Source organism: Dermacentor andersoni, chromosome 3, assembly GCF_023375885.2.
Source record: "Dermacentor andersoni chromosome 3, qqDerAnde1_hic_scaffold, whole genome shotgun sequence".
Classification (NCBI taxonomy): Eukaryota; Metazoa; Arthropoda; class Arachnida; order Ixodida; family Ixodidae; genus Dermacentor; species Dermacentor andersoni.
Genome location: NC_092816.1, coordinates 177,176,745 through 177,189,196, shown reverse-complemented (window position 1 = coordinate 177,189,196; position 12,452 = coordinate 177,176,745). Strand labels below are relative to the sequence as shown.

At 44.9% G+C, this 12,452-nt stretch overlaps 1 protein-coding gene across 2 annotated transcripts in view; it reads left to right on the top strand.

Annotated features, from left to right (window-relative positions):
• Positions 1–11,762, top strand: part of LOC126524672 (zinc finger FYVE domain-containing protein 21-like) — a 76,739-nt gene extending 64,977 nt beyond the window's left edge. For both annotated transcript variants that reach the window (XM_050172975.3, XM_050172974.3), the window contains exon 6: positions 7,218–11,762. In XM_050172975.3, the coding sequence (XP_050028932.1) occupies positions 7,218–7,259 (42 nt within the window). In that variant the 3' untranslated portion in view covers positions 7,260–11,762. The remainder of the gene's footprint in view (positions 1–7,217) is intronic.
• Positions 11,763–12,452: the final 690 nt, after the last annotated feature.

The window sequence follows — 12,452 nt, the reverse complement described above, 5'->3', positions numbered from 1 at the left end:
TACTTACTTTTGCAATACAGGATCCATTATGACAGTAATACACATTTTCTGGGAAAAATAGATTTATTGACCAGACATGTACAAATGATTAAAATTCTTCAAAATACTCTCCCCCTGCATCGGCACACTTGCGGAGACGTGTCTGCCACGCCTGGAAGGCATCCTGAAAGTCCTTAATGGGAATGTCTCTCAGGAACGCTATAACATGCTTTTGGATGTTTTCCATAGTCTCCCAATGCTTTCCTTTCAGCCCTCTCTTCAGTCAGGGAAACAAAAAAAACTTCGCACGAAGCCAAGTCGGGACTGTAAGGAAAATGGGGTAACACCGGGGTGTTGCTCTGGGCCAGGAAGTTGGTAACGATGAAGGAAGTGTGGCTGGGGGCATTGTCGTGGTGGAGCTTGACCATGTTTTTGATGTCAGCCCTCACGCGCGCAACCTGGTGTTTCAATCTATTTAGCACCTCCAGGTAAAAGGCTGAGTTGACGGTTTCTCCCTGCTGTACAAACTCAAAATAGATAATTCCTCGGGAGTCAAAGAAGACAGTGAGCATCATTTTGATGTGAGACTTGCTCATTCGCACTTTCTTGGGGTGGGGGATGATTTTGTGTGCCACTCGCTGCTCTGTCTTTTTGATTCTGGATCGTAATTGAACATCCAGGATTCATCTTAAGACAGAGTTAATAAAGTCTGGCTCATTTTGAATCAATTCCAACAGTTCTTGACAGCGCAAAAATCGAAGTTCTTTCTGATCATCCGTCAACACTTTCAGCACAAGCTTCGTGCAGACCTTGCGCATTTGCAGATCCTCGATCACTATCCCGTGTACCGCAAATGTGGCATGTGTAGGGCAGAACCCTCGCCACATTTCCTGACCTGTTTTACTGCCGCGTCATAATAAAATAATGCGCATTACTTTCATAATGGGCACCGTATATTTAGAAAAACAAATTGTTTTGTTGATTTCCCAGCCTGCAGCGAAGAGTACCCGCTTTCAATATTGGGGGGGTGAAGGGGGTGCTAGTCAAATGGCACACCTTGCCGCTCCACTTTTTACTGTTGGGTGGGGGGAATATTGTGCATACTGCCCTCCCCCAGTAAATACCCCTCTATGCAGGCAAGTAGTCTGTACTATAATATTTAGACCTCGCTATAAAGGAATTAAAGGAAGAGCCATAGCTACTTTGTTATATCAATTGCTTCATTAAATTCCTTATTCCCCCTTCACTGCATTATATGCCCGATAGGGTACACAACTTCACACATGCAAAGAACATGACGACAGCATTGCGGGCCACCAAACCACTACACAGTCGCATCTGCGATTACCTTTTAATAAAACAGCAAGAGAATCTTTGGCGAATTGCAACACGGGGCTTCTCAGCATCTGATGTGACACTTCCCTTTACAAAAGCTGCCTTCTGTTCCAATGTGTTGTCTCCTTCTGCTTTACGCTTTCTTCAATTATGTTGTTCTGAAACCGGCAAAACATTAATGCAAATTGAGAACAGCTACTATGCCGCAATGTTAGCAAAGTCCTTTGTTGTCAAACAGCATGTGAAACACACCACGGTACATTGCCCATTCAGCTGGCTCGCCGCCTCTGGCTCCACTGTGTGGACGAGGAGGCCAGCGAACCTTGCTGTCCCGCCTTGACTTTATCAGCTCATGGCCTCCAAGACGGCACCGGTGCCGGTGCAGTCCACCCCTAGCTGTATTAGCCTGCACAGTTTGCCGCAGTAAGAGAAATAAGTACTAAATGCACTCGTTTTAAACTAGAATTCCAAAACAAGTTTCTCCCAAGTGAGAAACGAGACGTGGCAGCAAATGCCTACGCTGCCACTGACAAGGCAGCACCCTTGGAATAACAGAACTGCTTGTTGGCCTAGTTGGTGCCGCCCGTGTTGTCTTTATGTGTCTTCCTTTTGTGTGTGTTCAATTGCGGCAAAAAACATGTCTTTTAGTGGAATAGCGTGGCATGACCTGGCCACGCAAAAGCATGCAAAAATAACAAAACATATTTTCGACATGGAGGAGCAGAATAAAAGAAGGTAGTAGTCAGTGTGAGGTCAGGCAGCTAGCCTCAGCCCAAGCTGACCTCCCCTGACACTGCCCCTTCTACCAGGGGCTGCTGGGAAGTCAGTCCTGCGTGGGGAAACTGGGTCCTCCATGGTTGCTGATCCATTTTAAGGTATTGTTTGGGTCGTGGCAAATTTTATAAAATTACACCTGCTGTCGGTTATGGAGGAAGGAATACCGTATTTTCGCGATTCTTCTATTTCCGCAAAAAAAAATCGGGAAAAAGGTTGCATGCGTATCTAAGCACCCCCCTATTTGTTAGGAAGAGCGCATAGCCAAGGCCGCTAAGCACGCTTGCTCACTCTGTCATGAAGCCAGAGCCGTTGGAGTCCCGAGCTGGCATGGCGTCCGCGGCGCGAGTACGCCGCGCGCGTTTCGCAGCCATCTGACCCCGGAGGTAAAGACCAAGCTTCGGAACATCAATAGCGACTTGGTTGTGATTCCGGGTGGCATGACGCCAGTGCTGCAACCCCTCGAAGTTTCATTTAACAAGCCGTTTAGAGCCAATCTCTGACAGGAGTATGAAGAGTGGGTGCGAAACCCTGACCGAATCAAGACGCTGACGGGAAAGCTGCAGAAAGCGTCCCCATCAACCATCGCAAAGTGGATTTCGGACGCGTGGAAGCAGGTCCAAGTGTACGTTGTGGTCAAATCATTTAAGAAGTGCTCGGTCACAAACCACTTCGACGGAACGGAAGATGACCTGCTGTGGGATACCGAGAGCAGCGGTTCAAGCGGTGCGACAAACTCGAGTGGCAGTGATAGTGACCGAGCATTCGACACAAGCGTGGGTTCACTGTTTGCACCAATTTTTCTTTTGAATGTTTGCAACACAAAATGTTATTTCTCGCACCCGGCTCGACGTGATGTCGCAGCGAAAAGAAGGAGGGAAGGGGGGGTCATTCGAGATTTTTCAAATCTAAGCACACCCCCTCACTTTGGGCATCGCGATCGTGAAAAAAGGGAGTGCTTAGAATCGAGTAAATACAGTCAGTGATTTTGTGTAGCTGCGTGCAATGTCCAGTGAAGTATGGAGGAAGGCTCTGGTATAGAAGGAAATCATCTGGTAGTGCCTGGTGCAAGACCAGAGATTTCAAAGGCATCACTTGTGCTTACTGTCACTATTGCAGAGTTGCCAGCACTCTTCCATTCAAGCACTCACAGAATGCCCGATCGCGGCCCAACTTTTTCGCACAGTCCTTTAGGTTTGTCATATCGGCCGCACCACACCTTGAACTGTGATGCACATTTTTTGTGTGAATTTTGCCCCGTTGCCTTTGCGCCGAAAAAAAGGTGACATGAAACCTTTGCAGCAGATGCAACCAAAGCGACATGACTAGAAGATACTGCGTGCCTATGACATGACAAGGGACTGCATTTCTTTTATATATTTCATGTCTGGGCTTCAGGATTGTCACGTGACGTTGCCTCCTAATTGTATCTTTCTTCCATTGTTTTCATCTCGAATACTGCAATACTGTGGACAAGCAGAAAGTTTTCATTTTTCCAGCTTTCCGAGCCCCACATGTATATATATATAAATATATATTACCTTTAATAAGAGTTGCACTTGAAGCAACTTCTTGTGGTATCGAAGAATTGTTCACTGAAGTGACGGCCTTGTATGAGTATCTACAAGACCTCATAGTAGGAGACAGTTCAATTTCCTAGCCCAACTCCCCTCGCACCACCAAGAGATTGGCGTCTCTCGGATGAGCAATGTGACAAGCGGATTCAGTTAAGCACGTTGAGGAGATATGTTAAGTCGCACATATACATATCAATGAAAAAATGCATGTAACGCCTTGAGTGCTGTGTCCCCGTGTGCGTAGTGTTATGTTTTCGCTGGTGCTTATACGACGGAAAATACGCTTGCTTCTCAGCTTCAGACGGGTTCTGGTGAAGGATAAGCGACGTGCCAACTGTTGACTTTATCGTTGGTGCTCATGCTGTGTTTGTTGCCGGTGCACATTGTGACGTCCGTAGGCGCGGTAGAAGCGAGCTCGATTCACGTTTTGTATTTCTTGTTTTATTGCAATAGCAAATATATCGACACTCAAGGCAAAGTCCTTCAATGCTTTTCTGGTCGTGAAACTCGGCCGTAACGCTATGGGAGAGCTTCCTATGTTGCCGCAGCTGCCACGCGGTGGCGCTGGGAGCATGGTGGGGGCTAGACGAAAGCTGCATGCTGCGTCAGTTGGTTCTTTATTCTACGGCTGGGTGCCCAAGTAGTCCGGCGGCATCGGCAGACGGTTTTCCTCATTTCAAGAGATAATTTGTTGATCTGTACCACATTGTCGCTTCGGATACAGAGGTACAAGCGAAAAGGTATTCTTATTTTGTTTGCCTAGTGACGCCGATGAGTGAAGTGGAAACGTGCAATACCGCGACATGAAGCTGGCGGCTTTACCTTCGACTCTCAACATGTCAGAGTGTGCGAAAAAGATTTTGACACCACGGATGTTGTTTGAAGCGATAAGTTAATTGTGAAAGGAGACGCTGTGTCCTTGCCCGGCGCCATTCCTTGGCTGTTCGAAAGGCTGCCGGTGTACTAGGCACTACGACAGAAATTGTGCACTTTTTTTCTCAGATGCCATCTGCACTTCTTCACAAGGGAAAAGAACAAACTTGCATGGGCAAGTAAGCGCGCAACATGCCCAGCCGGTGGGGGCAAGAAAGTGATGTGCTGAATTGCTTCCTTAACGGTTTCAGCCATGCAAGCAAGCAGCAGTTCTTTTTTTTTTCACTGCTTTTTTGCAATGCTATAGATAATCGTAAAAAAATGCATTTCCCTCTTTTCATTCACTATTATGTCAACCATGTTCATTCTTGTATTTTTAAGCTACTTCATTAGAACTACTTCGTAGCTTGGTGTTTTTTGAGATACCCAACCATCCTATTATATATTTTGCATTCCTGCCTTGTTTACTGTAAATTTTTTTTTCGCAACAATGTTATGTTCACGGACATATGTAATGAAATGTGCCATTATGCTGAAGCTTGTGACGCAATGGGCATTAGTGTCTCCTCAGCTTGACATGTTTTGGGATATTTTGCCCCATGTTATGCGGTTCACATTCTGAATAAATCGGCAGTGCAGCAGCGTCATGCTCGTGAACACTTGTGCTTATCTTTGTTTAGATTATAGTAACATGAAACACTGCTTCGTTTCAGTTAATCAAGTCTCCCCAGTGCAGTCTTTGTTACGCAATCTCATGCCATGTAAGCGTACTCTGTCCAAGCAACACACATTGTCATTATGAAGCATGCCAAATTGGAGTGGAGGCGATAACGGGACTCGTCCCAGAAAGAGAGACATTTGTGAAAGCAACAACCAATGCGAGAATTAGAGCTGCATGGGTGGCCTTGCGTAGTTGCGGAACGTGAAATGAGACGCACTTTCTCTCATGCAATGCCTACGTAACATGAACTTGTCAAGGTTACATGTTGGAAATGAACAGACGGTGGTTGCAAACTTGGAGTTAAGGCTAGGTTAGAGATCAGCGTATATTACCGCAACACACTGGCGTCGCCTTGCGAAAGCTTCGTTTTCCCGCTTTGAATTGTTGCTGGCACTCTCTGTGATAGGTTGCAGCAGAGCAAAGTTGGCTTTTATAAACTGTAAACACTGGAAATCTAGTAGCTTTTCTGTTTTTTAATGCCGCAGCAGCAAATTCCCGTGGCGTAGACGGTCTCATTGCAGATAGCTAGCGTGATCGGCACTGCTTCAAGTCTCACTCTGAGGCTTAAATTTGCGAGTAGTGGGCGAGTTTCTTAGGCTTGCACAGTGTCACAAGCCCAAGCAAACGACCTATTCTTAAATAAATAATCTCATGCTCCTCTGCCTGAGATGAGGAACAGCGCTGCAACGACGCATACATTTAATATTGCTGCGTCGGCACGACTGCCTCCGTCGTAGCCTTGTTATCTTGCAAAGGTAAGCAAAGTAACTTTTTCACACGCACATGCAATAACGGCATTGTAAGTAAGGCGAAATATGAGTGGAGTAGAATGTTAGCTGTTTGATGAAAGATAAGCAGTTGCTTCGAACCGGTACAGGAGTTTCAGCCGAGCGCGATACGTGTGGGCACGGAATGCCCCCACGCTAACAGCAGCGACCCTAGAGGCAGCTTCTGTCCCTGTATGAAACTGTGGGCAGAATTTCGTGGTCAGAAAAGCATTGAAAGACTCTGCTCAAGGTAAATTTTCACTGTTGGCATCACTGTGTTCTGTATAAATTTGAATAGCTATATGAGTGAGTGGCCCATACACTGTGGCTGCTAAAGAAAGCACGCAACAGTGAGCCGGAAAGGATAGTGGCTTTATATTAATGGGCATTATCTGCCTATGTGCTCAATGCTAGGGTTGGTTGGACTTCACGTGATGGAACGTGTGCTTGGGAAAGAGAGCGCTTTTGCGATTCAATGAAAAAGGGCGGGCAGGGATGCCCCTACCAGAAAACTTCGGAGGGGGCTTGGGCTCCGGAGCTCTCCTGTAGTCGCTGCCTATGACTGTGGACACAACATATGGGTTCTGCCATTTCTCCACCGTCCGTGATGCGCAGAGAGCACCATTATCTGGTGGCGTTCCAGAGAACAGAGTTTTGTGTCGTGTAACTGAGGTGGCCACTGTCCGAAAAAAAACATCGGAGGACATTAGAGAGCCGAGTGTCCCCGCAGATATGGCATGACACTTCGATGAGATAATGCCACCAGGTGTCCTCAAGGCATAGGGGTAACCATGGGGATTGGACAATAACCTGGGCGGCAGTGCTCCACAAAAGGCACTTTGCAGTTAGGTAACATTACTCACAAGTTAAAAGAAGGCTTTGTACAAGCGACGTTATATTGTGCTAGGACATTAGGGCATTGTTATCACATAACAAATGCTGGAATAGGAGCGAGACCAGTGTGAAACTTTACTTTAGTAATTTGGTGACTCAATGTGCGACACCCTGTCTATTACTTGAGCTAAGGCTTTTAACCGTGTGTACATGAACACACAGATAGAGCATTTCAGTTGGCTGTTTAAAATGGTCCATTCAGCCTGTGTCAAATATCATAATCACGTATGTATGTATGTATATATATATATAATCACCTGCTTGCTTGTGTTCTTTTTTGTGTGTGCACATTCACAGGCCTTCCGGATGATCCACAGCCCGGACGTGTCACCGGAATGACTGCAACAGGGCCCATTCAACAACCATGGCGGGCACTTCCTGCTGCTGCACCCCCGCTGACTGGCGACCCTGCTGATACGACTTGCACCGTTTCACGTCTGCAGTGCTGCTCCTGCTCTGACGTTTGGACATTCAGCGTATCTGCATGGTGCCGCCTGTATGGACCTTGTACAGTTGGGGGGGGCAAACGATTAGATACCATGGGTGCCGCAAAAAGGAATTGCAATAGGGTAGACTGATACAGACGAAAAGTCCAGCACACTTACTGCCGCATGCTATGAAAGCATTGCATCTGTCGAGCCTGTAAGTCCAGGCCGCGAGAGAGATTCAGCATCTTGTTTCCGAGACTCTTGGGGCATCAAAATTTTTGCTCCCTGTCATGTATATGTGCACACTCTTGCGCTATATGCATTGCAGAATTGCACGTAACTTCATATCATACTGTGTCTGACATGTGCAGTGGATGTCTTGTGCAGAGCATGTGGTGTACTGTTAAAGATAGCATGCGAACTTGTCTTGGAAGGAGCCCACTGTGGGACGAGTCCAGAAGGATCAGGCTCTGCAGGTGACCGACATGCAGCCGATGGTGCGGGTTGACCTGTATGTGCACTGATACCAGAGGACGCTATTTCCTTCGCCATCCATTGCTGTATACTCTTCCGAGTGTGTGAGCCACAGCCACTTTACCGGTCGATAGCTCTGAGGTTGACGAGATAAAAAAAGAAATGTGCATGATGGTGTGAAAGCTTTCTTTTGGTTGGTGATAATGTCTCTCTTTGGACTGCAGTGCATACAGCTTGTGTGTTTCTAGAACAACTTTAAAAAGCATATTTCCCACTTTACTGTTGCTTTTTCTGCACTTGACATATTGCAGATAGATTGCATCTTTTTGGGGACATCATTCAAAAAACAATTTGCATCTTCACTTGCCTAGGTTTTCCAAAATTTTGTTGTCTGATAGGTGGCAAAACCAATCAATGTTTCTGCAGCTGCTCGCTTATCGAATAACAAAGTGTGCAGTGTTTTGTCTTTTCTTTCAGGATGAACCAGGCAAGCAAACATGCGATGGGATTTGCTGCACAAAGCATACCAAAATGGGGGGATGGGGGGGATCCTATGTTGTTGCATAATTTCATTGAAAATGAAGCAGGTAGGTATGAAGTTTTCTGCTAAATGTGTTAATGCAGAAACGCGGGTCGCTGTATATGCCTGAAAAAAAAAATGTTGAAAAAGTCATAAACTGTCTGTCATTCACTGCTATGGCACCTAAGTAGGGTGGCCTTTGATTCATGGTTCTAGCAATTTGGAACAGACACGCAGTCCTTGGCATCACTTTTTTAAACTCTCTGCTCTTGCAATTAAGTCGTCTCTGACAGCTCGATTCAGATGAGGAGAAAGTGAAACTTTATCATGTTATGGACAAGTGTAGTTCGTTCCTTATGTGCGCACGTCAAACATTTTCTTTTTCACCTGTGGGACATTGTACAGCGAATTTTGAGTTTCCGGTTTGCACAAAAGCTAAATTTGTCGAGTCTCATTTCTTTGGCTGGGGCGACAGTCCTATGGAAGTGTATAGGCCTTCTGCTACTGCTTCCGCTTGGTATAGCAATGCCCTAGTCTTCCTGCTTCGAGCGATATGAGAGAACTGGAATGCTTACACATCAAGACATGTCTATTTGCTGTTTTCGGCGTAGATGCATTGTGTCTTAGCCATGCTTTTTTAATGTTTCATTCATCACGAGCATGCATCTCATGTAACGTCAACTGCCTACCTTGGTAATAGTACAGTCCTGCCAATTTTGTCTGTTTCAAGAAAAGAGTTCATGTACCCTCTGGTATTGTGCCCAACAAGTCTTCCCAGTTCTCATCTGAGCCACTGTCAAATTCTTCCTTTGTGGGTTGTACTATTACTTCTAGGTGGTTGCAGAATTTATATTTTCATGAAAGGGCTCATTCCTTTGGGGGAAAGTGGTGGTTGTGGGCATCAGACAAGGCTTTCTGGGAGCGAATGTGGGCGACACGCGGAAACAGGCTCGTTAGTCTGTCTATGGTCATTGTTACGTTCATGCAACCTCTTGCTTTAAAATTCTCATTGTTTAATTGTTGTTGCTGCTGTTCGGGAATGAGCGTGCAATGATTTGTCCTACTTTACCCACAGCAAATGCTTATGCTTGAAAGTCGTTTGCCACATTGGTTATGCCTCTTTAATTTGTTGTGCCAGACTACCTGAGTCTGCCAGAGACACTCTGTACAGTATACCAATGCTCATTGACTGAGGGCAGTGCCTCGGGTAGCCTTGAGCAGCAAGTGTCGACAATACAAAGAAGGGCACGCATAAATTTCTTCAGGGCAGCTTGAGATGGTTGCATGACTACTAGCAGTGCTACTTGTAGTCTTCCCGGCTAGCCTCACCACAATGTGGAGGTAAACTGTTGCATGTGTGCACTGTGAAGCATGTATTGCATGAAATTGTAGGCCCATCGTGTTACGTCGCACAGCATTGTACAAGATTTCCTGATCAAAAGTAACGTCCGTGAGAAGCATCGGTTCAGCAAGACAGGAACAAAAATTGGGTGTGAACAAGCAAGCTTGTCCCTACGCCTGTCGACTATGTTACAGGTGGGTTGTAGAGGTGGCCAGCATAGGCATTTTTAGCACTATTCACCACTGCACTTTATAATCTAGTATACGTCATATGTGCATGATGTACACTGGAGTTTATTTTTCTGTGTGGAAATTTCTCTACGGATATCTTCGGTGTTATTTGTCATGAAAATGTTAAATTTGACATCACTGTGGACAAAATTTGTAAATTCTTGGAATGTATAGCAGCTTGAAGTGCCTGTGCTGATGGACCGAAAATGAAGTCATCTGTATGTATTGTAAAGCTAAGAGACAGCTATGACATGAGCAGAATGTAGTGTCCAAACTCCATTTGACAGGACGTGGTACTACTGTGGCAGATGAGAACATTAGGCGAAACTATTGGATATTCCCGTCCAATGTTCTACCACATATCCTTCAGCTGTCTTCCTGTGGGCTTTGGTGAATCATGCAGTGCATATTTGGTAGAAGCGCACACTCTTTTTGAAGTATGCAAACGTGACAAACACTTATAACGCTGCTCAGACAAGTATTTGTCACTGCTCAGACAAGCTATAAGTGTTAGCAGATGAGGGCATGTCAGGGCCTTCAGCTGTACATGCCTGACACTCATTATTTCCACCATGTTGGCCTGTTTCTTCCGTTAACTGTTAAATTTAGCTTCAAAATGTGAGAATTGTTTCAAATTATCTTACCCAAACAATACAAACAGAACGGCTGCTGCCCTTGAGCAGTGCACGCTGTTTTTGATAAGGTTGTAGCTACTTGGGGTGCAGTTCTAAACACTCGATTCTGTATAGCCTATGTGCAGAGATTTTTGTGGAGCTCATTGGGACAATCACTACATATAATGCTCTGAAAAAAAAAAAAACTGTAATAAGCAGGTGTTTCGCATGCAAATAGCTAATTGCCATTGGACAATGCAAGGCTAACAGAGAACTGATTTTTTATTTCTAAAGAGTCGTGCAGCCGACTGTTCTCTAGCCCTTTCGGCCCTTGTGGTGTCCATTGTGAATGACAGAAACCATCCCACACAATTCATGAAACCAAGTAAATAGAAAAAGTTATGCTTTCCATGTGAAGCCAGTATAGTCTTGAGACAATTTCCAGAAATTTAGGTAAAATGGAGCAAGACAACCATTCTTCTGCGGAAAAAGAAAACTAAGATAATAGTAGTAGCAGTAACAGTGTTCCTATCACTTTAGGACGTCATCAGCACCGTACATTTGGGGCATCTGGCTTCAAAATTTTATTGTACAATAAAAATATGTTGGAATAGCAGCTCAAAAAAGAATTTGAAAAAAGTGATTTTTACGACTCATATACGAGGTACATTCTGAAAGTAAGTTGTCATTTTTTTTTAAAAAAGAAGATGGTACACCAGTTGAAACAAACAATCGCCATAAGAATCTCCACCCGTTGCTGGCTCAACGACGGAAGCACTGTCAGCGTAAGAGGGATGAGGCATGTGCAGAGTGCCGAAGAAGAGAGTAGCAGCAGACAGGCATGCCCATGGTTATTAGAGTACAAATCACGGTAGCAGACGGATGTGTGCTGACAGCAAGGTCACCAACGAAAGTGCTTGCTGTTATCCGGTATCAATGAGCACCTGTTCCCTGCATTGAAAGACACGCTTTCAGGACGTCGCTTAGAAAACAACACCGAGGTGGAGCAAGTTGTGCGACAATTCCTTGCATTGCAGGGCACCGAGTTTTACCAGAGTGGTTTCTTCAAACTGACTGCATACTACGACAGATGCCTCAACGTCGGTGGCGGCTATGTGAAAAAATAGTGCAAGGTGTATAGTTCATGATGCCATGGTGTACTTTTTCTTTTTTTGCGATATATTTCCCGTGTGAAAATAAATGACGAAACGTACTTTCGCAACATCCCTCATAATAGCTCATTTTGCGGTGTGCGAATTTGACGCCAGCAGGGCTCACTAGTTGTGAAATTCATATTATGAGTAGCCAATTCGGTTTCATTCATCGTGTCTTGGAGCATTTTATAGAAGTGTAGAGGGCACTTTTGTAGTTTTTCAGCATATTTACTTGCTTGGGACTGTTATTTACCTGACAATGTGATATAACCCCATAGAACATTCAGGTGCATGTGGGTTATTCACCAGTAAAAACAGACTCATTGAACTCTTGTGCCAAACCTGTTCGATAGATGAAAAAGAAAGTGAAGATTGCTTCAAGGAGCTTGGCCTACGAACATTGAGTACTCGGCGTGAAGTGCGACTTGGTACAGGAGGTCTCGGCACCTGTGATAAGCTTTTTTTTTTTTTTTTGGTACAGTTATATTTCCTTCTTTCAACATTACCTGAGCCAAAATAACGCTTGACGGAAATAAAATCCAACTTTCTCAGCCCCGATAATATAAAATGTATGATACCTGTACGTTTTTCTAAGAATACATCAAGTGCCGGTTCGCAACCTTTGAAACCCGGTGGTGACACTTGGCACCGTATCTATAACTTTGCTAAATATGGTAAAATTAAAATTTTTTTTTATTTGTATCGTGCTTGTGAAAGCTTTTTTGCACTAAACAAGAAGCGAGAAATCTCTGCCCAAAGAAGAAAATTCA